This window comes from Lipophrys pholis (assembly GCF_963383615.2).
Source record: "Lipophrys pholis genome assembly, chromosome: 1".
NCBI classification, from domain to species: domain Eukaryota; kingdom Metazoa; phylum Chordata; class Actinopteri; order Blenniiformes; family Blenniidae; genus Lipophrys; species Lipophrys pholis.
The window spans coordinates 253512-280188 of record NC_137635.1 but is presented as its reverse complement, the minus strand read 5'-3'; the positions used below and the strand labels follow the sequence as shown (position 1 = coordinate 280188).

Below are 26677 nucleotides of genomic sequence, written 5' to 3'. Positions count from 1 at the left end.
ATCATCGTCCTCAATTCACGTTAACGTCATCGTCCTCATATCACGTTAACATCATCGTCCTAACGTCACGTTAACATCATCGTCCTCACGTCACGTTAACATCATCGTCCTCATATCACGTTAACATCATCGTCCTCATATCACGTTAACATCATCGTCCTCACGTCACGTTAACGTCATCTTCCTCATATCACGTTAACATCATCGTCCTAACGTCACGTTAACGTCATCGTCCTCATATCACGTTGTCATCGTCCTCATATCACGTTATCATCGTCCTCATATCACGTTAACGTCATCGTCCTCATATCACGTTAACGTCATCGTCCTCACGTCACGTTAACATCATCGTCCTCATATCACGTTAACATCATCTTCCTCATATCACGTTAACATCATCGTCCTAACGTCACGTTAACATCATCGTCCTCATGTCACGTTAACATCATCGTCCTCACGTCACGTTAACGTCATCTTCCTCATATCACGTTAACATCATCGTCCTCACGTCACGTTAACGTCATCGTCCTCACGTCACGTTAACGTCATCTTCCTCATATCACGTTAACATCATCGTCCTAACGTCACGTTAACATCATCGTCCTCACGTCACGTTAACATCATCGTCCTCATATCACGTTATCATCGTCCTCATATCACGTTATCATCGTCCTCATATCACGTTAACGTCATCGTCCTCACGTCACGTTGTCAGCATGACGTTATGAACCTCAGCCTTCACGTGGAGCCGACTGAATAACGGCGTCAACACGTGTTAATGCTAGAACTTTGCTTGGTGGCGACTCGTCGTGACTCGCTGGTGAAGTTAGCATCGTTTTGTGGTTTTTCAGTTTGTTATAATTTGAATCTTCTGCATTTTTATTATTTATTTTATATTTATTCAGTTTCAGGAATTTGTTGGACATTATTTATTGAGCTTCTCCAGTTTTTTATTGATTTAATGATTTAATAATTTCAGCAGAGCTGCAGGGAAACACGTTCGTACGAGACGCAACTTTAAGAGTTAAAGTTCAACTTCAGTTTGAAACCAAGACTTTTGAGACTCATGTTGAGGTCACCTTCAAACAAACAAACAAACAAACAAACAAACAAACAGTAAACTTGAAAAACACAGAACAAAAGTTTTGATGTTGAAATTTCCTCACCTCATTTTCCAACCTGAATGTTTGTCGCCCTCTAGTGGCTCATAACAAACTTTAAATCAACTTAAAAATAATTTTGTCTTCAAATGTTTTTAAACTCCAGAAGAAAATGTTTTTTACAATCAGACTAAATCTGAAGCTTTTTCTGTGGCTGATGCAAGATGTGCTGCCCTCTAGTGGCAGAAAAAGGTGCAATTCTGTCAAATACAGTTTAAAAAAACTTTGAAAAGAATTTTAAGGGTAAAATTCTAGATTTTCTAAAATCACAGAAGTAACTAATTACAGAGAAGTAACTAACATCTTCATGTGACATCGATAAAGGGAAAATAGAAACATGTCGATATTTCATGAAACGTGATTTTTCTAAAAACTCCAAACATGAAAAAAGGTCGAGAAACGTAACAAAGCGTCCCGGTTTTTAATTCTGTAAAATAAAAGGCAAGAAAAGGAAACAAAGCCAGCAAGCATCAGCCAATCAGAGGCTGCAAACAGCAGAAGGGGCGGGGCTGGGATCACGTTGAGGAGGCGGGGCCAGGATTGAGTTAGGGAGTGGCTCATCCCGGAGGCACAGAGAGCAGCCACACCCCCCCACCCCCTCACACCCCCACCCCCCACACACCCACCCCCCTCACACCCCCACCCCCTCACCCCCCCACCCCCCCCCACACACCCACCCCCCACACCCCCCCCACCCCCCCCCCTCACACCCCCACACCCCCCCACCCCCCCCCCTCACACCCCCCCACAAAGAGCTGTACTAAATAAAGAGGAACTGCAGGAAAAACCAATAATGCTCATTATATTAATAATTAGAAAAGTGAGACGATCCAGTCGAACTGCAGTTCAGAGGCTTGTGATTGGTCAGTCCAACACACACGCACAAATGCACACACTGCAGTAAGAAGGCGTAGCAGTGCCGTACCTGTGCGTGACCACTAGAGGGCGACGCCTCCTTTCGTTTCAGCCTGGGTCTTTAAATAAATGTATTCTGTTCATGCAGTCAGTGAGTAAACTTTACATTATGAACACAAATGGTTGATCCGTTGTGGCGACATCCATCCTGCTCACGTTTCAGCATGAGCATACAAGAGTTCGTCCCCGGGGGGGGGGGGGGGGGGGGGGGGGGGGGTTAGCCCCACCTTCAGTGTCATGGCTCCACTAAGGGGAGGGAGAGGGCAGCGGGTGGGCGGAGCTTCCTTCCTCCTCAGTCCCCCAGGATGACCCTGACGAAGCTGGCCACGTCCGTGTCTTTGGCCTCGTGCCAGATGAAGAAGGGGTGTTGCTGCGGACAAAGACGACACGTCAGCGTTTAGCATCGACACGCTAACGCGGCGACTGAAGCTCAGAAAACTGAAGGAGGAAACTTCAGAATCCTCAACGACCTCCGGCAACAGGAAACACGTCACGCAGTCAGTAGCTTTAGCTTCCAGTCAGTAGCTTTGGCTTCCAGTCAGTAGCTTTAGCTTCCAGTCAGTAGCTTTAGCTTCCAGTCAGTAGCTTTGGCTTCCCGTCAGTAGCTTTAGCTTCCCGTCAGTAGCTTTAGCTTCCAGTCAGTAGCTTTGGCTTCCAGTCAGTAGCTTTGGCTTCCCGTCAGTAGCTTTAGCTTCCCGTCAGTAGCTTTAGCTTCCCGTCAGTAGCTTTAGCTTCCAGTCAGTAGCTTTAGCTTCCCGTCAGTAGCTTTGGCTTCCAGTCAGTAGCTTTGGCTTCCAGTCAGTAGCTTTAGCTTCCAGTCAGTAGCTTTAGCTTCCCGTCAGTAGCTTTAGCTTCCCGTCAGTAGCTTTGGCTTCCAGTCAGTAGCTTTAGCTTCCAGTCAGTAGCTTTAGCTTCCAGTCAGTAGCTTTGGCTTCCAGTCAGTAGCTTTAGCTTCCAGTCAGTAGCTTTAGCTTCCAGTCAGTAGCTTTAGCTTCCAGTCAGTAGCTTTAGCTTCCCGTCAGTAGCTTTAGCTTCCAGTCAGTAGCTTTGGCTTCCAGTCAGTAGCTTTAGCTTCCAGTCAGTAGCTTTAGCTTCCCGTCAGTAGCTTTAGCTTCCAGTCAGTAGCTTTAGCTTCCCGTCAGTAGCTTTAGCTTCCCGTCAGTAGCTTTAGCTTCCATCCACTGGAGCTGGGATTAGCATTAGCATCTGGACGTAACAGGAGCTGTGAGATTATCTCAACAGCCTCCAGATTCTAGAGCATCTTCGCCCTCTAACCTCACATTATAGAGTCGTCGCCCCCAGGTGTTGGATGACAGGTACTGCAGTTTACTTAATATCAGTTAAACATCAAAATCTCTCATTTTATGTAAAAACAACAAAAAGCCCAAAACAAGAAATTTAGGATGAAATCAAACCAATTAAACTTAAACTTAAACTTAAACTTCTGATTCTTTAACAGAAACAAAAGAAATTTAATCTCATTTTTTCTTCAGAAAAATTAGTTGAATGTAAAAAAACGTCTTTTTTCACTGAAAACAACTAAAATCATCAGATTCAAACATTTTGTTCCACTTTTGCTTTAAATGTCAAAAGTTCATGAGGTTCTGATTTAGTTCCTGAAGTTCTGATTTAGTTCCTGAGGTTCTGATTTAGTTCATGAGGTTCTGATTTAGTTCCTGAGGTTCTGATTTAGTTCATGAGGTTCTGATTTAGTTCATGAGGTTCTGATTTAGTTCCTGAAGTTCTGATTTAGTTCATGAGGTTCTGATTTAGTTCCTGAAGTTCTGATTTAGTTCCTGAAGTTCTGATTTAGTTCCTGAGGTTCTGATTTAGTTCCTGAGGTTCTGATTTAGTTCATGAGGTTCTGATTTAGTTCCTGAGGTTCTGATTTAGTTCCTGAGGTTCTGATTTAGTTCCTGAAGTTCTGATTTAGTTCCTGAAGTTCTGATTTAGTTCCTGAGGTTCTGATTTAGTTCCTGAGGTTCTGATTTAGTTCATGAGGTTCTGATTTAGTTCCTGAAGTTCTGATTTAGTTCCTGAAGTTCTGATTTAGTTCCTGAGGTTCTGATTTAGTTCCTGAGGTTCTGATTTAGTTCATGAGGTTCTGATTTAGTTCCTGAAGTTCTGATTTAGTTCCTGAGGTTCTGATTTAGTTCATGAGGTTCTGATTTAGTTCCTGAGGTTCTGATTTAGTTCCTGAAGTTCTGATTTAGTTCATGAGGTTCTGATTTAGTTCCTGAAGTTCTGATTTAGTTCATGAGGTTCTGATTTAGTTCCTGAGGTTCTGATTTAGTTCCTGAAGTTCTGATTTAGTTCATGAGGTTCTGATTTAGTTCCTGAAGTTCTGATTTAGTTCCTGAGGTTCTGATTTAGTTCCTGAGGTTCTGATTTAGTTCCTGAAGTTCTGATTTAGTTCCTGAGGTTCTGATTTAGTTCTTATTTAGTTCTGATTTAGTTCATGAGGTTCTGATTTAGTTCTGATTTAGTTCCTGAGGTTCTGATTTAGTTCTGATTTAGTTCCTTTAGTTCTGATTTAGTTCCTGAAGTTCTGATTTAGTTCCTGAGGTTCTGATTTAGTTCCTTTAGTTCTGATTTAGTTCTGATTTAGTTCCTGAGGTTCTGATTTAGTTCCTTTAGTTCTGATTTAGTTCATGAGGTTCTGATTTAGTTCCTGAAGTTCTGATTTAGTTCCTGAGGTTCTGATTTAGTTCCTTTAGTTCTGATTTAGTTCATGAGGTTCTGATTTAGTTCCTGAGGTTCTGATTTAGTTCCTGAGGTTCTGATTTAGTTCCTGAAGTTCTGATTTAGTTCCTGAGGTTCTGATTTAGTTCCTGAAGTTCTGATTTAGTTCCTGAAGTTCTGATTTAGTTCCTGAGGTTCTGATTTAGTTCTGATTTAGTTCCTGAGGTTCTGATTTAGTTCCTTTAGTTCTGATTTAGTTCCTTTAGTTCTGATTTAGTTCCTTTAGTTCTGATTTAGTTCTGATTTAGTTCTGATTTAGTTCCTTTAGTTCTGATTTAGTTCCTTTAGTTCTGATTTAGTTCCTTTAGTTCTGATTTAGTTCCTTTAGTTCTGATTTAGTTCTGCTTTAGTTCCTGAGGTTCTGATTTAGTTCCTGAGGTTCTGATTTAGTTCCTGAGGTTCTGATTTAGTTCCTGAAGCGTAAGAAAAACTCACCATGAGTTCTGTGTAGGTCGGACGCTCCCGGGAGATTTTCCTCAAGCTGCTCCAACAAACAGAATAACTTCAATCAAACATTTTACATTTTCTGTCGAATGTTCAGGGGGGGGGGGGGGGGGGGTTAGGAGGGTATGGGGGGGTTAGGAGGGTATGGGGGGGGGGTTCAGGAGGGTATGGGGGGGTAAGGGGTTCAAGAGGGTTTGGGTGTTTCAGGGGGATATATGGGGTTGGGGGGGGTATAGGGGGTTGAGGAGGGTATGGGGGGTAAGGGAGGTTCAGGAGGGTAGGGGGGGTTCAGGGGGCTATGGGGGGTTTAGGAGGGGTTCAGGGGGGTATAGGGGGTTGAGGAGGGTATGGGGGGTAAGGGAGGTTCAGGAGGGTAGGGGGGGTTCAGGGGGCTATGGGGGGTTTAGGAGGGTATGAGGGGTTCAGGGGGGTATGGTGTACCACTGAGAGGTGAAGTCCAGGAACTGGACTGAGAACTGGTCTCGGGGCAGTTGAGGGGACGGTTCCTCCACAACCTGCTTCAGCTGCTGGAATGGAGTCAACCAGGAGTCATAGGGGAACCTGAGGAGGGCCAGCTCCACCTGCAGGACCAGGGCCAGAGGGATCATCAGGACCAGGACCATCAGGACCAGGACCATCAGGACTAGGACCATCAGGACTAGGACCATCAGGACTAGGACCATGACCATCAGGACCAGGTCCATCAGGACCAAGACCATCAGGACCAGCACCATCAGGACTGGGTCCATCAGGACCAGGGCCATCAGGACCAGGACCAGGAGGACCAGGGTAAATCAGGACCATCAGTATCAGGACCATCAGTACCAGGACCAGCAGGACCAGGAAGAGCAGGACCAGGGTCCAGTCAGGACCAGTTACCATGGTGATTCCGAGACTCCAGATGTCAGACTTCACGTTGTAGCCTTTCTGATTGGTCTCTGGGTTGATCCTCTCTGGCTGCAGAACACACACACACACACACACACACACACACACACACACACACACACACACACACACACACACACACACACACACACACACACACACACACACACACACACACACACACACACACACACACACACACACACACACACACACACAATCATTATTTTGTAATTTCAGATTTTTATGATTAAAAATGATTCAATTGTTTTATTGATTAAATCTTTTTAATCTTTTATTATAATGAAGAATTGAAACACATCTTATGGCTGAAGGTGTAGACCCCCCACACCTGGTGTAGACCCCCCACACCTGGTGTAGACCCCCCAGACGAGGTCTACACTGGTCTAGACCCCGCAACCCCCCCCCCCCCCCCCTCCTCCCAGAGATCTGTACCAGACCCCCCCTTTCCAGGGATCTCTGTCAGACTACCCCAGATCTGTGCTGGACCCTCAGGGACCAGGGCCTAGTCTGGACCACCAGTGTAAATGTGTTGACCCCTGGAGGTGGACCTGGTCTTACCGCCATGTAGGGCTTGCAGCCAGCGTCCATGGTCTTGGCCACCGAGTCCACCAGGTAGCCGCTGATCCCGAAGTCGCACATCTTCACTCGACCGTGAGAATTGATCAACACGTTGGACGGCTTCACGTCTGGAACATTAGCCAAACCAACGGAACTAACGTTAACTAAGGTTAACTAACGTAAACCAATAGACCTAATGTAAATAACGGTAACTAACGTAACCAACATAACTAAAGTAAACTAATAAAATGAATGTAACTAACCCTAACCCTAAACTAATTAAATGACGTTAACTAACGTAACTAACATAACTAACGTAAACTAATAGAAACAATGTCACTAACGTAAATAAGGGGAACTAATTGAATAACGTTAACTAACGTTAACTAACGCTTGTTACCTTTAACTAACGCTTGTTAACATTAACTAATGTTTGTTATTAGTAATGCTCATTAACGTTAACTAACATTAACTAACGCTCGTTAACTAATGCGACCCCCCCCACACCCCCTCACCTCTGTGGATGACCTGCAGGTTACTGTGCAGATGCTCCAAAGCTTTAACGATCTAGAGGAGGAAGAAGATGAAGATTACTGATGAAGATTACTGATGAAGATCACTACAGACTGACAACACACAGGCAGACCGACTCCAGACCGACTCCAGACCGACTCCAGACCGACTCCAGACCGAGTACAGACCGACTCCAGACCGAGTACAGACTGACTACAGACTGACTCCAGACCGACTCCAGACCGACTCCAGACCGACTACAGACTGAGCCCAGACTGACTCCAGACCGACTCCAGACCGACTCCAGACTGAGCCCAGACTGACTCCAGACCGAATCCAGACCGACTCCAGACCGACTACAGACTGATCCCAGACTGACTCCAGACTGACTCCAGACTGACTCCAGACCGACTACAGACTGAGTACAGACCGACTCCAGACTGACTACAGACTGACTCCAGATCGAGTACAGACTGAGTACAGACTGACTACAGACTGACTCCAGACCGACTCCAGACTGACTCCAGACTGACTACAGACTGAGCCCAGACTGACTCCAGACCGACTCCAGACCGACTCCAGACTGACTCCAGACTGACTACAGACTGAGTACAGACTGACTCCAGACCGACTCCAGACCGACTCCAGACCGACTACAGACCGACTACAGACTGAGCCCAGACTGACTCCAGACCGACTCCAGACCGACTCCAGACTGACTCCAGACCGACTCCAGACCGACTCCAGACTGACTCCAGACCGACTCCAGACCGAATCCAGACCGACTCCAGACCGACTACAGACCGAGTACAGACTGACTCCAGACTGAGCCCAGACTGACTCCAGACCGACTCCAGACCGACTACAGACTGAGTACAGACTGACTCCAGACTGACTCCAGACCGACTACAGACTGAGTACAGACTGACTACAGACTGACTCCAGACTGACTCCAGACTGACTCCAGACTGACTCCAGACTGACTCCAGACTGACTCCAGACTGACTCCAGACCGAGTACAGACTGAGTACAGACTGACTACAGACTGACTCCAGACTGACTCCAGACCGAGTACAGACTGAGTACAGACTGACTACAGACTGACTACAGACTGAGCCCAGACCGACACCAGACCGACTCCAGACTGACTACAGACTGACTACAGACTGAGCCCAGACCGACACCAGACCGACTCCAGACTGGGGGCTAAGGAACACCCACCGACACAGCCATCTTGCCCAGAATGTCCTCGGGGATCTTCAGTTGTTTCTCCATCACCAGCTTGTAGAACTTGTCCAGTGACGTGTCCATCAGCTCCATGCAGATCCACACGTCGCCCTGGAAACAGCAGCTGGTCACAGCAGCCATAACCCTGACCCAAACCCTAACCCTGTCCCAAACCCTGACCCAAACCCAAATCCAAACCCTGACCCAAACCCTAACCCTGTCCCAAACCCTGACCCAAACCCAAATCCAAACCCTGACCCAAACCCTAACCCTGTCCCAAACCCTGACCCAAACCCAAATCCTGACCCTGTCCCAAACCCAAACCCTGTCCCAAACCCTGACCCTAACCCTGTCCCAAACCCAAACCCTGACCCTAACCCTGTCCCAAACCCAAACCCTGACCCAAACCCCAGCCCTGACCCTAACCCAAACCCAAACCCTGACCCTAACCCTGTCCCAAACCCTAACCCTAACCCTGAGCCAAACCCCAGCCCTGACCCTAACCCAAACCCTGACCCTAACCCAAACCCTGACCCAAACCCTAACCCAAACCCTAACCCAAACCCCAGCCCTGACCCAAACTCCAGCCCTGACCCTAACCCAAACCCTGACCCTAGCTGCATTAACGTGACTGCAGCGTGTTGTGGTGGTGGAGGTTGTGGGTTTGAATCCGGGCTCTGCTGTGTGTGTGTGTGAGCAGCACCTCTCTGAACAGCGCTCCGTAGAAGGTGACGGTGTAGAAACAGTCCACCGTCCTCATGGAGATGTCCAGGTCCATCAGCAGCCTCTTTTGCTCCTGAGTGTTGACGGTGGCTCGGATCCTCTGGAGGAACCCACAGGAAACATCAACACCTCCAATATACTCATCTGTAATCTGTAATCTCAATCTGATCTAATCTGTAATCTCAATCTAACTCACTGTCAGTAGTAAAACTAAATATCTGGGACATCTCATCACTGATAAAATGTGTGATGATGATGATGAGTATAGACCACATGAGCCCAACTCAAGGCCGCCACGCAAACCCCCCATGAGAAACAACCTCCCCATGAGAAACAACCCCCACCAGATACAACCTCCCCATGAGAAACAACCCCCCCGCGAGAAGCAACCCCCCCCGCGAGAAACAAACCCCCCATGAGAAACAACCTCCCCATGAGAAACAACCCCCACCAGATACAACCTCCCCATGAGAAACAACCCCCCCGCGAGAAGCAACCCCCCCCCCGCGAGAAACAACCCCCCCATGAGAAACAACCCCCCCGCAAGAAACAATCCCCCTGCGAGAAACAACCCCCCCGCGAGAAACAACCCCCCCCGCGAGAAACAACCCCCCCTGCAAGAAACAACCCCCGCCAGATACAACCTCCCCATGAGAAACGACCCCCCCATGAGAAATAACCCCCCCGCGGGAAACCAGCACACGGTGGCGAACGCCGCCCCACCAAATGCATCATAAGTACTGAGCTTTCTTTCTTCCAGCTCGCCACATCTTTGTAAAACTGCATTGACCATAAACTACATTTCCCACAATGCATTCTGATTCTATTATTTTTATAAAACTAAAGATGTAAATCTGCAGTTTTGCTACAATCTAGCACATTAACAATTTGTATAAGATTGTTTATTAGTGTGTGTTGTCCCAATCAAATGAATAAGTAAATAAATATTCTATTACCATGAAGATTGCAGTATATCAACATCAATGTAATTTTCAACAAGTAGAATAGAGAAATACAAACGATTCAAAATGTCCAGGAAGAGAAGAAGTGTCTGTGGTGTTCTGAGACGTGTCTGTGGTGTTCTGAGGCGATTCTGAGACGTGTCTGTGGTGTTCTGAGGCGTGTCTGTGGTGTTCTGAGACGTGTCTGTGGTGTTCTGAGACGTGTCTGTGGTGTTCTGAGACGTGTCTGTGGTGTTCTGAGACGTGTCTGTGGTGTTCTGAGACGTGTCTGTGGTGTTCTGAGGCGAGTCTGTGGTGTTCTGAGGCGATTCTGAGACGTGTCTGTGGTGTTCTGAGGCGTGTCTGTGGTGTTCTGAGGCGAGTCTGTGGTGTTCTGAGGCGTGTCTGTGGTGTTCTGAGACGTGTCTGTGGTGTTCTGAGACGTGTCTGTGGTGTTCTGAGACGTGTCTGTGGTGTTCTGAGGCGTGTCTGTGGTGTTCTGAGACGTGTCTGTGGTGTTCTGAGGCGATTCTGAGACGTGTCTGTGGTGTTCTGAGGCGTGTCTGTGGTGTTCTGAGACGTGTCTGTGGTGTTCTGAGGCAATTCTGAGACGTGTCTGTGGTGTTCTGAGGCGTGTCTGTGGTGTTCTGAGGCGTGTCTGTGGTGTTCTGAGACGTGTCTGTGGTGTTCTGAGGCGATTCTGAGACGTGTCTGTGGTGTTCTGAGACGTGTCTGTGGTGTTCTGAGACGTGTCTGTGGTGTTCTGAGACGTGTCTGTGGTGTTCTGAGGCGATTCTGAGACGTGTCTGTGGTGTTCTGAGACGTGTCTGTGGTGTTCTGAGACGAGTCGGTCGTCAAAGAGTCAAATATCAGTTTGACACCAAGTACAAGGGAAGTATGACGGAGTTCGACTGAACAGAGCAACGAGCAAATATATTTGTTTATATTTAAGGCAAATGCATATGTAATATTTGGAATATGAAAAAGTCAGAGTACTCTAAAATAGAGGAGTAGTTACATTTATTTTACATTATATTTGGTTACAATTAGTTACATTTTTTACTGTCTTCCAGTTACATTTATACTGTCTTCCAGTTACATTTAGTTACATGTATACTGTGTTCCAGTTACATTTAGTTACATTTATACTGTCTTCCAGTTACATTTATACTGTCTTCCAGTTACCTTTAGTTACATGTATACTGTGTTCCAGTTACCTTTAGTTACATGTATACTGTGTTCCAGTTACCTTTAGTTACATGTATACTGTGTTCCAGTTACCTCTGGCCCTGTGAGGGCAGCCATTATGCTGATGTGGCGGTGGAAATGAGTTTGACACCTCTGGTACAGACAAAGTTGGATACTATATGTTCAAGCCAACATACTGGCAAGTACATTTTGCTCTGATAATGTGAAAATTACTCTCCTTAGAGCTTATTGTACTCCCTTGTATACCGCCCCCTTGTGGATTAAATATAGTAATTCAAGCCAATGACGGCTCAATGTTGCGTACAAAGGAAGCTGCTGGGAAGACCTCGCTGGGAGAAGTTCTACTTTTCAGGCTCTCATGAGGAATCTGAGGACTCTCAGAACACCATTATAATCCTGCTGACTAATCCCAGTCATAGTACTGTAAAATACCAGTCATCCTCATGCCAGTGTTTGTAAATAGGGTGATATTTTACTGTCCTATTTCTGAGATTTTATACCGTTTTATGACCACTTTTATGTCTTTGTGAATGTTTTTTTATGGACTCCTATGTCTGCAATAAAGATGATGATGATAACCTGAAATCTCAATCTAATCTAATCAGTAATCTAATCTGGAATCTAATCTTTAATCTCAATCTAATCTGAGGCCCTGTTTACACGACAACGTTTCACGTGACAACACCTAATCCGCTAAACCAAAGGAGAGTGTTTCCACTGCAGCAGGGACACAGAGACAACGATGTAGTTAGTCTGCCGGGCCACTGGAGGCGCTGTTGCTTGATTCTGTAATGAAACTACACAGACGTGTGCAGAGAACCAAACACTATAAAGGTGAAGAAAATGGAGAGAACCTGACATCCTAGTGGACTGATGAGGAACCGGATGATATCAGGGAGAGTCTCAACTATTAAACTACTGATCTGGACCATAAAACTAGAATATGGACCGCGGGTCGTACCACTACGGGTCGTACCACTACGGGTCGTACCACTACGGGTCGTACCACTACCGATCGTGGTCGTACCACTATGGGGGGTCGTACCACTACGGGGGGTGGTAATACCACTACGGGGGGTGGTAATACCACTACGGGGGGTGGTCGTACCACTACGGGGGGTGGTCGTACCACTACGGGTGGTGGTCGTACCACTACGGGTGGTCGTACCACCACTACGGGTGGTGGTAATACCACTACGGGTGGTGGTCGTACCACTACGGGTGGTGGTCGTACCACTACGGGGGGTGGTAATACCACTACGGGTGGTCGTACCACTACGGGTGGTGGTAATACCACTACGGGTGGTGGTAATACCACTACGGGTGGTGGTAATACCACTACGGGTGGTGGTAATACCACTACGGGTGGTGGTAGTACCACTACGGGTGGTCGTACCACTACGGGTGGTGGTAATACCACTACGGGGGGTGGTAATACCACTACGGGTGGTGGTAATACCACTACGGGTGGTGGTAGTACCACTACGGGTGGTGGTCGTACCACTACGGGTGGTCGTACCACTACGGGTCGGCCATGTTTGTTTACAACTGGATGAGCAGGAGGGGGGGGATGAGCAGTAACAGGCTCTGTAGCCTCCATCAGTCTCTGCAGGAGGGAACAGAGACAGTGAAAGAATCTTTATGGACACAGTGGATCAGAACACTGGTGTCGTGGAAACGGACCCCCCCAAAGGGAAGAACGTTTTGCGGATACACTCCAATTCGTTGTCTTGTAAACGGGGCCTAAATCTCATATGTAATCTCGTGTGTGTGTGTGTGTGTGTGTGTGTGTGTGTGTGTGTGTGTGTGTGTGTCAACACCTTGACGGCCATGATGACTCCACTCGGTACATGCTTCATCTTCTCCACGACTCCATAAGCTCCTCGGCCCAGTTCACAGATCTGCTCCAGGTCGTCAGCCTGCACCTCGAAGTTCTACACACAGACACACACACACACACACACACACACACACACACACACACACACACACACACACACACTAAAGCTCCGTCAGTCTTCAGGTGAGACGTTCGATTTACTGACCATGACCATGTAACTAAGTAAAGTTACCTTTTCTCCAATAGTTACACAGGCCTTGGAATCCAAGTCTCTGGGAGGTCTGAAACACACACACACACACACACACACACACACACACACACACACACACACACACACACACACACACACACACACACACACACACACACACACACACACACACCATTAGCTTTAGCTTAGTGCTAACAGTGGATTTGTTCAGACCTCCATTGTGGGAGTGTGATGGAGGTGTGATGGAGGTGTGATGGAGGAGTGATGGAGGAGTGATGGAGGAGTGATGGAGGTGTGATGGAGGATGGATCTCGCTCACTACATTCACCATCTGACCACCACGAAGGAGATCAGGGAGGGGTGGAGAAATCAGGGAGGGGTGGAGAAATCAGGGAGGGGTGGAGGTTCTTACAGGAGAGTCGGATTGGGCTGCTCAAACGCTTCTTTAGGGAGCTTCGGCAGAGACTTTCGTTTCCCTGCAACACATCAGAAACACAGTTACAGGACCCAGAGGAGAAACCTGCAGAACCAGACCCTGAGGAGAAACCTCCAGAACCAGACTCAGAGGAGGAGAAACCTGCAGAACCAGACCCAGAGGAGGAGAAACCTGCAGAACCAGACCCAGAGGAGAAACCTGCAGACAAAAAGATGTCCCAGGAATGTCAGGCCCATTGCAGAACCATCTTCAGAACCATTAGGTCACATGAGGAACTCAGGAACGCATCGTGCTGATGTGTGAACACCTTAAAGTGGGTTCCACTGTCTGATAGTACTGCTACTGCTCTGGTCCTGCAGGTGATTGAGGACCTGTAGTGTGTGTTCTGCTAGAGAGGAGCCGACCAGCAGGGGGCGTAACATTAGGAGTACCGCTATGAAAACCAACCAGGCTGCTGCTGCAGCCTGAAGGTTGTTAATGCTGACTTCATGAGATTCTACCATATTAATTCATATCAATACAAGCAGATCTGCACGGTGATCACTCACTTTATTATTCCTCACTGCTCCTCTTTTACTTTACATTTTACCTCCACTGGTTCTGAGGAGGAGGTTCTGAGGCGGAGGTTCTGAGGAGGAGGTTCTGAGGAGGAGGTTCTGAGGAGGAGGTTCTGAGGCGGAGGTTCTGAGGCGGAGGTTCTGAGGAGGAGGGTCTGAGGCGGAGGTTCTGAGGAGGAGGTTCTGAGGCGGAGGTTCTGAGGAGGAGGTTCTGAGGAGGAGGTTCCTCCGTGTCAGTGTGTTTCCTGTTGGAATATTAATTCATCACCGTGACGACAGGAGAAGTTCTGCTTCCATTAATTTATGGTTCTGCAGTTCTGTCAGCGTCAGCATTATTATTAAGCTCATTATTCCAGATCAACCCTCCTGGAGCCAAACAGACCTGGAACAAGAACCAGAACCAGAACCAGAAGAAGAACCTCCTTCAAAGCTCAGAGACCAGGATTTATTGGGTTCTGTCAAAAAGATGGTTCTAAATACTCCGTCTCCGCTGCGCTCTGAGACAGTCCGCGCACCAATCAGGATCACGTAAAAATAGGCAGGTTATTTTCCAAGAGATCTGATTGGTCAGGGGATGGCGCCTTCATTCTCTGTTCCGGAGTTAAACATCAGAGTACCGGGGTGTAATCCTGAAGTTACCTGGATAAGAGAAACCCAGAGTTAATCCTGAAGTTACCTGGATAAGAGAAACCCAGAGTTAATCCTGAAGTTACCTAGATAAGAGAAACCCAGAGTTAATCCTGAAGTTACCTGGATAAGAGAAACCCAGAGTTAATCCTGAAGTTACCTGGATAAGAGAAACCCAGAGTTAATCCTGAAGTTACCTAGATAAGAGAAACCCAGAGTTAATCCTGAAGTTACCTAGATAAGAGAAACCCAGAGTTAATCCTGAAGTTACCTAGATAAGAGAAACCCAGAGTTAATCCTGAAGTTACCTAGATAAGAGAAACCCAGAGTTAATCCTGAAGTTACCTAGATAAGAGAAACCCAGAGTTAATCCTGAAGTTACCTAGATAAGAGAAACCCAGAGTTAATCCTGAAGTTACCTAGATAAGAGGCAACATGTTTGTTTCCATGTCGTGTTTTACACGTTTGACTTTGCCAGATTTGGAAGATTGAGATGGAGAACATAGAGCTATGTATATAGTTTTGTAGAAGTGTGTGGAACAGAGCCGGATACTCTGCTGAAGAATGGGTCAGTGTGTGTTGAGCTGTGCAGTCACACTATCGGACCAGAGGAGGAAGATCTGGTGAGAATTCTGGTACTGAATCAGTCCGAGGTCTGTTCCAGGTACACACACACACACACACACACACACACACACACACACACACACACACACACACACACACACACACACACACACACACACACACACACACACACACACACACACACACACACACACACACACACACACACACACACACACACACACACACACACACAGAGCTGCTCTTGACGTTTCCTCTGAAAGATGAACGCTGACTGAATAATGTGTAAAACAAACACTGACAAGAGAAAGACTTGTGTGTAATCTTGGTTCTCTTGTTTGTGTTTGGATCAGAACCAAATGTTGTTCAGTGAGCAGCAGAACTATGATCAGAACTATGATCACCTCCTTCAGACTCCTGCTCAGAGTTGCAGCGTCCTTGTGTAACTCGTGACTGTTAAAGCACCAGGGTGCGCGCTGCGCGTCGCCAGAAGCATCAAACCAAGTAAGTGCGCGCGCCGCACGCGCCCAGCATCGTCTTACAGGAACTGCACAGGAAGAGCTCCAAGCAGGAAATCTAACTGTGCAACTTTGAAATGCACCGGCCGAGCTGCACCTGCAGCGTGCACGGAGTCGTGCACGCTGCAGCGTGATTGCATGCGCGAGTGGTGCACGTCCTTACCTCCCCGGGGCTGAGCCGGTTCCCCTCGGCTCCGGTGGGGGGGAGGGGAGGCTCCAGAGACTTTGCCTTCCTTGTCGCTCCCTCCCTCCATCGCCTCTCTGGAACGTCCGCGACAGCTTCTGCAACAAAGGCTGCAAAACAGCAGCTTCATGCACTTAGAACCTTTCTGCGCCCGGAGCGTGCGTGCGCGTGTTCGGAGCACCGGTGCGCGTGCACGGCCCCCGCAGGCGTTGGGAAAACGGCGATTTCTGCAACTGCGCTGCAAAAAACAGTCCGCGGCACTTACATGATGGTCCGAGGCTCAGAGATCCTGGCCGTTCTCTAGTACCCGTACTTGTCCGTACTTGTGTTCTCGTGTACTCGTGAAACGTCATGAGTGGGAGACCAAGTACTACTCCAATTCTTAGGCCGTTTCTCACCGAGTACACATGGAATACCCGGATGTGTCCTCGCTCCGCCCACTATATCGAGGACGCATCGAAACGGACCTGTGCAGTCTTGGGAAGCCAATTTACCCAGAATGCATTTGGCAGGAGATCCTGGAGGAGGAAACACAATGGGGAGAGAAAGATCTGAAATCTTAGCCTCATTGTTTAACAGAGTGTAGTTTTAAGAGTATTTTATTCCAGAATATAGTTGTTTAAAATGTTGCTATGAGGTTGATATTTCCAGATCACGCTGACCAGAACATTTGTTCTGAGGTTTTCAGAGATTGTGGATCCAGACTGAGACGAGGCTGGCTGTGGTTCTCTACTGTGGTTCTCTACTGTGGTTCTCTACTGTGGTTAAACATGAGATCTAAATGTTCTAGTGTAAATCTAACAGTGTTCATGTACTTTTATATTTGTTGCTGAGGGGAAAGATCCTGTTTAAAACTATTTAACTTGACTGAGAGGTGAAGGTTCTACTGGCCATAGTGTTTTGTCTGAATTGCACTAAAGTGTTCTACCCTTTATACTGGAGGTTCTACTGGTTCTACTGGAGGATGCTGTGTATTCAAACTAAAACCATGAATTATTGTAATCCAGGACTACTGAGGAACCTGAAGCCTGATCCAGTGGAGAGGAGGAACTCCTCCAGATGAGGAGTGAGGATTGTTTTTGATGCTTGAATTATTGCATGTATATATATTTTATTCAGACGTGTTTATCTCTCTGTCTTTATCCATCTGTCTACATATATTTACACATGACTAGAGAACATGACTAGAGAATGTGACTAGAGAACATGACTAGAGAACGTGACTAGAGAATGTGACTAGAGAACATGACTAGAGAACGTGACTAGAGAACGTGACTAGAGAACATGACTAGAGAACGTGACTAGAGAACGTGACTAGAGAACATGACTAGAGAACGTGACTAGAGAACATGACTAGAGAACGTGACTAGAGAACGTGACTAGAGAACGTGACTAGAGAACGTGACTAGAGAACGTGACTAGAGAACGTGACTAGAGAACGTGACTAGAGAACATGACTAGAGAACATGACTACATGAGGAGAGCTTCCTGTCTAGATGTAGTTCTCCTCTCTGAGGTCTGCAGGTCGTTCTTCAGCAGCAGGTAGCTGGACAGTGAGTCTCACTAGCACATCACTTCCTACCAGGTCCCTCTGGTCGTCTCCATCATCATCCCTGGACCTCCTCCTCCCTGGACCTTCCTCCCCCTCCCTGGACCTCTTCCTCCCTGGACCTTCCTCCCCCTCCCTGGACCTCCTCCTCCCTGGACCTTCCTCCTCCTCCCTGGACCTTCTTCCTCCTCCCTGGACCTTCTTCCTCCTCCCTGGACCTTCCTCCTCCTCCCTGGACCTCCTCCTCCCTGGACCTTCCTCCTCCTCCCTGGACCTTCCTCCTCCTCCCTGGACCTTCCTCCCCCTCCCTGGAACTTCCTCCTCCTCCCTGGACCTTCCTCCTCCTCCCTGGACCTCCTCCTCCCTGGACCTCCTCCTCCCTGGACCTTCCTCCTCCTCCCTGGACCTTCCTCCTCCTCCTCCCTGGACCTTCCTCCTCCTCCCTGGACCTCCTCCTCCCTGGACCTTCTTCCTCCTCCCTGGACCTTCCTCCTCCTCCTTGGACCTTCCTCCTCCTCCCTGGACCTCCTCCTCCCTGGACCTTCCTCCTCCTCCCTGGACCTCCTCCTCCCTGGACCTTCCTCCTCCTCCCTGGACCTCCTCCTCCCTGGACCTTCCTCCTCCTCCCTGGACCTCCTCCTCCCTGGACCTTCCTCCTCCTCCCTGGACCTTCCTCCTCCACCGTCATGATGTCACCCGCTGCCACACAGACAGGCAGCAACAAGAGGACGTCTCTCCTTTGTCCTGGTGTCTGTTGGCTTTCAACCTGCCTGTCAGTTAGAATTCACATGGAAAACATTTGATATATTTTGATGTAATAATGAATCAGAATTTATTGTTTCCTTAATGTTCATGATTGTGATTATTGAGATAAAGCAGGTTGTCAGTACAGTGATATAATAATAACTGTGTACTGCAGGCATGGATATAGTACTTCCTCTGTCACCCAGCAGAAAGTACCTGGTAGATATAGTACTTCCTCCATCACCCAGCAGAAAGTACCTGGTAGATATAGTACTTCCTCCATCACCCAGCAGAAAGTACCTGGTAGATATAGTACTTCCTCCATCACCCAGCAGAAAGTACCTGGTAGATATAGTACTTCCTCCGTCACCCAGCAGAAAGTACCTGGTAGATATAGTACTTCCTCTGTCACCCAGCAGAAAGTACCTGGTAGATATAGTACTTCCTCCATCACCCAGCAGAAAGTACCTGGTAGATATAGTACTTCCTCCATCACCCAGCAGAAAGTACCTGGTAGATATAGTACTTCCTCCATCACCCAGCAGAAAGTACCTGGTAGATATAGTACTTCCCCTGTCACCCAGCAGAAAGTACCTGGTAGATACAGTACTTCCCCTGTCACCCAGCAGAAAGTACCTGGTAGATACAGTACTTCCCCTGTCACCCAGCAGAAAGTACCTGGTAGATACAGTACTTCCTCCATCACCCAGCAGAAAGTACCTGGTAGATACAGTACTTCCTCTGTCACCCAGCAGAAAGTACCTGGTAGATACAGTACTTCCCCTGTCACCCAGCAGAAAGTACCTGGTAGATATAGTACTCCCCCTGTCACCCAGCAGAAAGTACCTGGTAGATACAGTACTTCCTCCATCACCCAGCAGAAAGTACCTGGTAGATACAGTACTTCCCCTGTCACCCAGCAGAAAGTACCTGGTAGATACAGTACTTCCTCCATCACCCAGCAGAAAGTACCTGGTAGATACAGTACTTCCTTCATCACCCAGCAGAAAGTACCTGGTAGATATAGTACTTCCTCTGTCACCCAGCAGAAAGTACCTGGTAGATATAGTACTTCCTCCATCACCCAGCAGAAAGTACCTGGTAGATATAGTACTCCCCCTGTCACCCAGCAGAAAGTACCTGGTAGATACAGTACTTCCTCCATCACCCAGCAGAAAGTACCTGGTAGATACAGTACTTCCCCTGTCACCCAGCAGAAAGTACCTGGTAGATACAGTACTTCCCCTGTCACCCAGCAGAAAGTACCTGGTAGATACAGTACTTCCTCTGTCACCCAGCAGAAAGTACCCGGTAGATACAGTACTTCCTCTGTCACCCAGCAGAAAGTACCTGGTAGATACAGTACTTCCTCTGTCACCCAGCAGAAAGTACCTGGTAGATACAGTACTTCCTCTGTCACCCAGCAGAAAGTACCTGGTAGATACAGTACTTCCTCCGTCACCCAGCAGAAAGTACCTGGTAGATATAGTACTTCCCCTGTCACCCAGCAGAAAGTACCTGGTAGATACAGTACTTCCCCTGTCACCCAGCAGAAAGTACCTGGTAGATATAGTACTTCCTCCATCACCCAGCAGAAAGTACCTGGTAGATATAGTACTTCCCCTGTCACCCAGCAGAAAGTACCTGGTAGATATAGTACTTCCTCCATCACCCAGCAGAAAGTACCTGGTAGATATAGTACTTCCCCTGTCACCCAGCAGGAAGTACCTGGTAGATATAGTACTTCCTCCATCACCCAGCAGAAAGTACCTGGTAGATATAGTACTTCCTCTGTCACCCAGCAGAAAGTACCTGGTAGATATAGTACTTCCTCCATCACCCAGCAGAAAGTACCTGGTAGATATAGTACTTCCTCCATCACCCAGCAGAAAGTACCTGGTAGATACAGTACTTCCTCTGTCACCCAGCAGAAAGTACCTGGTAGATATAGTACTTCCCTTGTCACCCAGCAGAAAGTACCTGGTAGATATAGTACTTCCTCCATCACCCAGCAGAAAGTACCTGGTAGATATAGTACTTCCTCCATCACCCAGCAGAAAGTACCTGGTAGATACAGTACTTCCTCTGTCACCCAGCAGAAAGTACCTGGTAGATATAGTACTTCCCTTGTCACCCAGCAGAAAGTACCTGGTAGATATAGTACTTCCTCCGTCACCCAGCAGAAAGTACCTGGTAGATATAGTACTTCCTCCATCACCCAGCAGAAAGTACCTGGTAGATACAGTACTTCCTCTGTCACCCAGCAGAAAGTACCTGGTAGATATAGTACTTCCCTTGTCACCCAGCAGAAAGTACCTGGTAGATATAGTACTTCCTCCATCACCCAGCAGAAAGTACCTGGTAGATATAGTACTTCCTCCATCACCCAGCAGAAAGTACCTGGTAGATACAGTACTTCCTCTGTCACCCAGCAGAAAGTACCTGGTAGATATAGTACTTCCCTTGTCACCCAGCAGAAAGTACCTGGTAGATATAGTACTTCCTCCGTCACCCAGCAGAAAGTACCTGGTAGATATAGTACTTCCTCCATCACCCAGCAGAAAGTACCTGGTAGATACAGTACTTCCTCTGTCACCCAGCAGAAAGTACCTGGTAGATACAGTACTTCCTCTGTCACCCAGCAGAAAGTACCCGGTAGATACAGTACTTCCTCTGTCACCCAGCAGAAAGTACCCGGTAGATACAGTACTTCCTCTGTCACCCAGCAGAAAGTACCCGGTAGATACAGTACTTCCTCTGTCACCCAGCAGAAAGTACCCGGTAGATACAGTACTTCCTCTGTCACCCAGCAGAAAGTACCTGGTAGATACAGTACTTCCTCTGTCACCCAGCAGAAAGTACCTGGTAGATACAGTACTTCCTCTGTCACCCAGCAGAAAGTACCTGGTAGATACAGTACTTCCTCCGTCACCCAGCAGAAAGTACCTGGTAGATACAGTACTTCCCCTGTCACCCAGCAGAAAGTACCTGGTAGATATAGTACTTCCTCCATCACCCAGCAGAAAGTACCTGGTAGATATAGTACTTCCCCTGTCACCCAGCAGAAAGTACCTGGTAGATATAGTACTTCCTCCATCACCCAGCAGAAAGTACCTGGTAGATATAGTACTTCCCCTGTCACCCAGCAGGAAGTACCTGGTAGATATAGTACTTCCTCCATCACCCAGCAGAAAGTACCTGGTAGATATAGTACTTCCCCTGTCACCCAGCAGAAAGTACCTGGTAGATATAGTACTTCCTCCATCACCCAGCAGAAAGTACCTGGTAGATATAGTACTTCCTCTGTCACCCAGCAGAAAGTACCTGGTAGATATAGTACTTCCTCCATCACCCAGCAGAAAGTACCTGGTAGATATAGTACTTCCTCCATCACCCAGCAGAAAGTACCTGGTAGATACAGTACTTCCTCTGTCACCCAGCAGAAAGTACCTGGTAGATATAGTACTTCCTCTGTCACCCAGCAGAAAGTACCTGGTAGATATAGTACTTCCTCCATCACCCAGCAGAAAGTACCTGGTAGATATAGTACTTCCTCCATCACCCAGCAGAAAGTACCTGGTAGATATAGTACTTCCTCTGTCACCCAGCAGAAAGTACCTGGTAGATATAGTACTTCCTCCATCACCCAGCAGAAAGTACCTGGTAGATATAGTACTTCCTCTGTCACCCAGCAGAAAGTACCTGGTAGATATAGTACTTCCTCCATCACCCAGCAGAAAGTACCTGGTAGATATAGTACTTCCTCCATCACCCAGCAGAAAGTACCTGGTGGATATAGTACTTCCCCTGTCACCCAGCAGAAAGTACCCAGCTGGTACCAGTACTTGCTGGTACATGGAGGATCTGCGCAGGACAAGAGCATCCTGCACAGATCCCCAGTTGCCAATGTACACATCAATAAACCTCATATATTACAGACTGGTTTTTAACGACAGGTAGATGCAGGAAAGATTCTACCTTGCTGACATGTTTCAGCTTCATCTGTCGTCTTCCTCAGAGCTTCATCTGGTTGTGATGAGGTGTTGGTCTTTATCAGGTGACTGGCCAGATGACTCTCACAGGACTCTCATAACGACAAAATGAACACAATTTAACTTTCAATAAACCTCCTTTGGCATCACAAATAACTCCACTATGATAGAGGGGAAAAGTTTTCTGTTTAGGTAACAGATGTGTTGTGGCTCTGCAGGAGGAGGAATCAGAACGTGGCTCTATCAACGGCCCCAGGAGGAGGAAGAATTAGAAGGTGACACCATCAACCAGCAGTACAGCAGAATACCTGATGACCAGCAGGAGGAAGAATTAGAAGGTGACACCATCAACCAGCAGTACAGCAGAATACCTGATGACCAGCAGGAGGAAGAATTAGAAGGTGACACCATCAACCAGCAGTACAGCAGAATACCTGATGACCAGCAGGAGGAAGAATTAGAAGGTGACACCATCAACCAGCAGTACAGCAGAATACCTGATGACGAGCTGGAGGAAGAATTAGAAGGTGACACCATCAACCAGCAGTACAGCAGAATACCTGATGACCAGCAGGAGCATCAGTATCAACATAACGATGCTCCAGGAAACCCTGAAGCTGGAGTCACGACACCTTCTGGAGAGAAAGGTTCCAGGGTAGGAACATTATTGACCTGCGTATCACTGCAGGGGTTCCTGGGAAATAAAAGAAAGAACTTTAGAATTTTTAAAAACTATGTCATTTTCTATGTACATAATGTTTGTAACTTGTGTTTTTACTGTTGTAGGTTCTGCTGAAGTTAATTAAATAAAGTTTCCTTTATCTTCTGCTTGATATCTTTCTTTACTTGACAGTGTTTGTAATGTGTGTATTTTTGTATTTACTCTCCCACAGTATAAGCCATTTATGTATTTATTCTAAAGAGAAATGATTGGAGTGCTTCACTGTAGGATGTATATTAGACAAATGTAATAGAGTACATATTAATGACATGAGCAGAAGGATGACAACAAGCAGCAGGGATGTGAAAAGCTGGTTAATTATTTAATAAACATCAGGGATCTTCAGTAAAACAGTAAAATAATTGTATTAGTAGAACATTTCTGATCAGCTGCTTTTATTGTTACTGAACTCAAAGGAGATGAAGAGTAAAATAAAGGCTTATAGGAGGTAGAAGTAATAGTAACACTACTATACACAGAACTATACACAGTACTTTACACGGTACAATACACTAATATACACAGCATGTATGTGACAGAAAAGGTACTATTTTTACAATAAAGTTTAGATCATCATATAAAATATCAGGTACAAATCACCTTCCTGCTGAACCAGAGAGGAAACAGGCTCCTCCTCCTCCTCCTCCTCCTCTTCCTCCTCCTCTTCCTCCTCCTCTTCCTCCTCCTCCTCCTCCTCCTCCTCAGCTTCAGGGTCCATCATCCAGCCATGACAGCCACCATGTCATCAAGTACTCGTGTTCCAATTCTCCTTTAACGCCGATGCGTCCTCATAAATTTGCATTTCCGCACTTCCGAGGACGCTGCAAGTAGTTACTCGTGACGTAGGCGAGTACACACTGACGCTCTAAGAATTGGAAAACGGCCAATTGACGTGGATCAGAGCGTTGCGAGGTCGCGCTTCCTGCCTGAGGGGCGCGGGGCATGCTGGGAAACGTAGTCTGGACCAATGTGACTGCTGTTTGATTCATCCATCCATCTTTTACACCGCTTTGTCCTGCCTGGGGGGCGGGGCATGCTGGGAAATGTAGTCCAGGCATGTGTCTGTTTGATCCATTCATCCTTCCATCTGTCCATCATCCACCCATCATTCATCCACCCATCATCCAATTTCACAGAAAAACGGTTACGACTTCCTGTTTCACAATTTTATTCACCCGTCCACCGAAACGAACAAACATACCGCTGCTCTTTCCCATTGCTCAGCTCTTCTCCCTGGTGCTCAGCTCTTCCTAAGGTTCTCAGCACTTCCCCCTGGTGCTCAGCTCTTCCTATGGTGCTCAGCTCTTCCTAAGGTTCTCAGCACTTCCCCCTGGTGCTCAGATATTCCTAAGGTTCTCAGCCCTTCCTAAGGTGCTCAGCCCTTCCTAAGGTGCTCAGCTCTTCCTAAGGTGCTCAGCTCTTCCTAAGGTTCTCAGCCGTTCCTAAGGTGCTCAGCTCTTCCTAAGGTTCTCAGCCCTTCCTAAGGTTCTCAGCCCTTCCTAAGGTGCTCAGCTCTTCCTAAGGTTCTCAGCACTTCCCCCTGGTGCTCAGATATTCCTAAGGTTCTCAGCCCTTCCTAAGGTGCTCAGCCCTTCCTAAGGTGCTCAGCTCTTCCTAAGGTGCTCAGCTCTTCCTAAGGTTCTCAGCCGTTCCTAAGGTGCTCAGCTCTTCCTAAGGTTCTCAGCCCTTCCTAAGGTTCTCAGCCCTTCCTAAGGTGCTCAGCTCTTCCTAAGGTGCTCAGCTCTTCCTAAGGTTCTCAGCCGTTCCTAAGGTGCTCAGCACTTCTTAAGGTTCTCAGCCCTTCCTAAGGTGCTCAGCACTTCCTAAGGTGCTCAGCCCTTCCTAAGGTTCTCAGCCCTTCCTAAGGTTCTCAGCCCTTCCTAAGGTGCTCAGCACTTCTTAAGGTGCTCAGCACTTCTTAAGGTGCTCAGCACTTCTTAAGGTGCTCAGCACTTCTTAAGGTGCTCAGCACTTCCTAAGGTTCTCAGCCCTTCCTAAGGTGCTCAGCACTTCTTAAGGTTCTCAGCCCTTCCTAAGGTTCTCAGCCCTTCCTAAGGTGCTCAGCTCTTCCTAAGGTTCTCAGCCCTTCCTAAGGTTCTCAGCCCTTCCTAAGGTGCTCAGCTCTTCCTCCTGGTGCTCAGATATTCCTACTAGATTCTCAGCAGTGTTTCTTTCTCTTTTTCACTGAATGTCCTTGGAAGAGTCGTTTAATATTCTCACAATGAGTTTTTTATTTGATCAAAGAATGAAATGTAAGTCGTTAGCAGCCGGTGGTGAAACATGAAACCTCTGGAACTTCACTTATTTTGTGTAAAAGTTTTATTACAGGTGACAGAATTCTGCAGAGTGAAGATCAAGAACAGTTATTGAGCCTTTAGGAAGCATAAAGAACAAGGGTCAGTAAATAAACTCTGAGGATTGATTGAACAGAATTCTCCTGGTCAACACACACAAACTACTTCAGGTGGTGTAGCAGATGGAGGTCAGAGGTCACTGAGGTCACTGAGGTCAGAGGTCACTGAGGTCACTGAGGTCAAACCCTGCAGGCTGAAAGGAGAGGAGATAGCACCGACTGATAGAAAGCAGCAGTGGAGATGAGGGTATTGATCGTCTGCATCGTTCTGACAGTCAATCAATCTGTTCACACATGAAAACATTTCTACTATGGTTCCATAATCTGTTTTAGATTGTGGCGCACTGGGGGCGTGTCCTCACTCTGCAGCCAATAGGAATGGTTGCCTGTCTAAGTCCCACCCCACCTCATAATATACCTGGTACCAGACACATTTCCAGGTACCAGGTACTTTCCTGGTTCCTGCTCGAGGTTCCCAGCGAGCTGAGGCCAGTAGACAATGTGACGCCCACAGATGGCAGGCTGCTGATTGGACGGCGCGTCATGACACAGATGAGTCAGAGGGCATCTCGTTCACCCGCTACGGGTCGACCAGAGGCTTCAGGAGCTAGAGAGGCCAGGTCAGGAGAGGCCAGGTCAGGAGGGTCGAGGCAAGGCAAGGAGAGGCCAGGTCAGGAGAGGCCTGGTCAGGAGAGGCCAGGTCAGGAGAAGCCAGGTCAGGAGGGTCGAGGCAAGGCAAGGAGAGGCCAGGTCAGGAGAGGCCAGGTCAGGAGAGGCCAGGTAAGGAGGGTCGAGGCAAGGTGAGGCAAGGAGAGTCAAGGCAAGGCCAAGTCAGGAGAGGCCAGGTCAGGAGAGTCGAGGCAAGGCCAGGTCAGGAGAGGCCAAGTCAGGAGAGGCCAGGTCAGGAGAGTCGAGGCAAGGCCAGGTCAGGAGAGGCCAGGTCAGGAGAGGCCAGGTCAGGAGGGTCGAGGCAAGGCCAGGTCAGGAGAGGCCAGGTCAGGAGAGTCGAG

The 26677-nt window shown here is 47.6% G+C and overlaps 1 protein-coding gene across 3 annotated transcripts; it reads right to left on the bottom strand.

The window, feature by feature from the left end:
- Positions 1 to 2269: 2269 nt before the first annotated feature.
- On the bottom strand, positions 2270 to 16592 carry map2k6 (mitogen-activated protein kinase kinase 6). Of its 3 annotated transcripts, XM_080465845.1 has the most exons (12): positions 16288 to 16586; positions 13811 to 13874; positions 13417 to 13465; positions 13165 to 13278; positions 9175 to 9294; positions 8466 to 8582; positions 7247 to 7298; positions 6732 to 6859; positions 6141 to 6218; positions 5703 to 5842; positions 5253 to 5298; positions 2270 to 2445 (listed from the first exon to the last, which is right to left on the bottom strand). In XM_080465845.1, exons 1-12 carry the CDS (start codon positions 16436 to 16438, stop codon positions 2368 to 2370), a joined length of 1137 nt encoding a protein of 378 aa, XP_080321971.1. In that variant the 5' UTR covers positions 16439 to 16586; the 3' UTR covers positions 2270 to 2367. The 3 variants fall into 3 exon arrangements, 1 of the variants encoding a protein (XP_080321971.1); XR_013935429.1 differs by lacking the exon at positions 2270 to 2445 and having other exon boundaries at positions 5703 to 6218; positions 16288 to 16418; positions 16574 to 16592; XR_013935430.1 differs by lacking the exon at positions 2270 to 2445 and having other exon boundaries at positions 5703 to 6218.
- Between the last annotated feature and the right edge of the window lie 10085 nt (positions 16593 to 26677).

Excerpts from the sequence above, each read along its gene's own strand:
- map2k6 (XM_080465845.1), bottom strand. The coding sequence starts at position 16,438 with ATGAAGCTGCTGTTTTGCAGCCTTTGTTGCAGAAGCTGTCGCGGACGT. Across the intron at positions 9,295-13,164 it reads GAGTCATCATGGCCGTCAAG|AGGATCCGAGCCACCGTCAA; the intron begins GTGTTGACACAC and ends GGGTTCCTCCAG. Across the intron at positions 6,219-6,731 it reads GCTGCAAGCCCTACATGGCG|CCAGAGAGGATCAACCCAGA; the intron begins GTAAGACCAGGT and ends TGTGTTCTGCAG.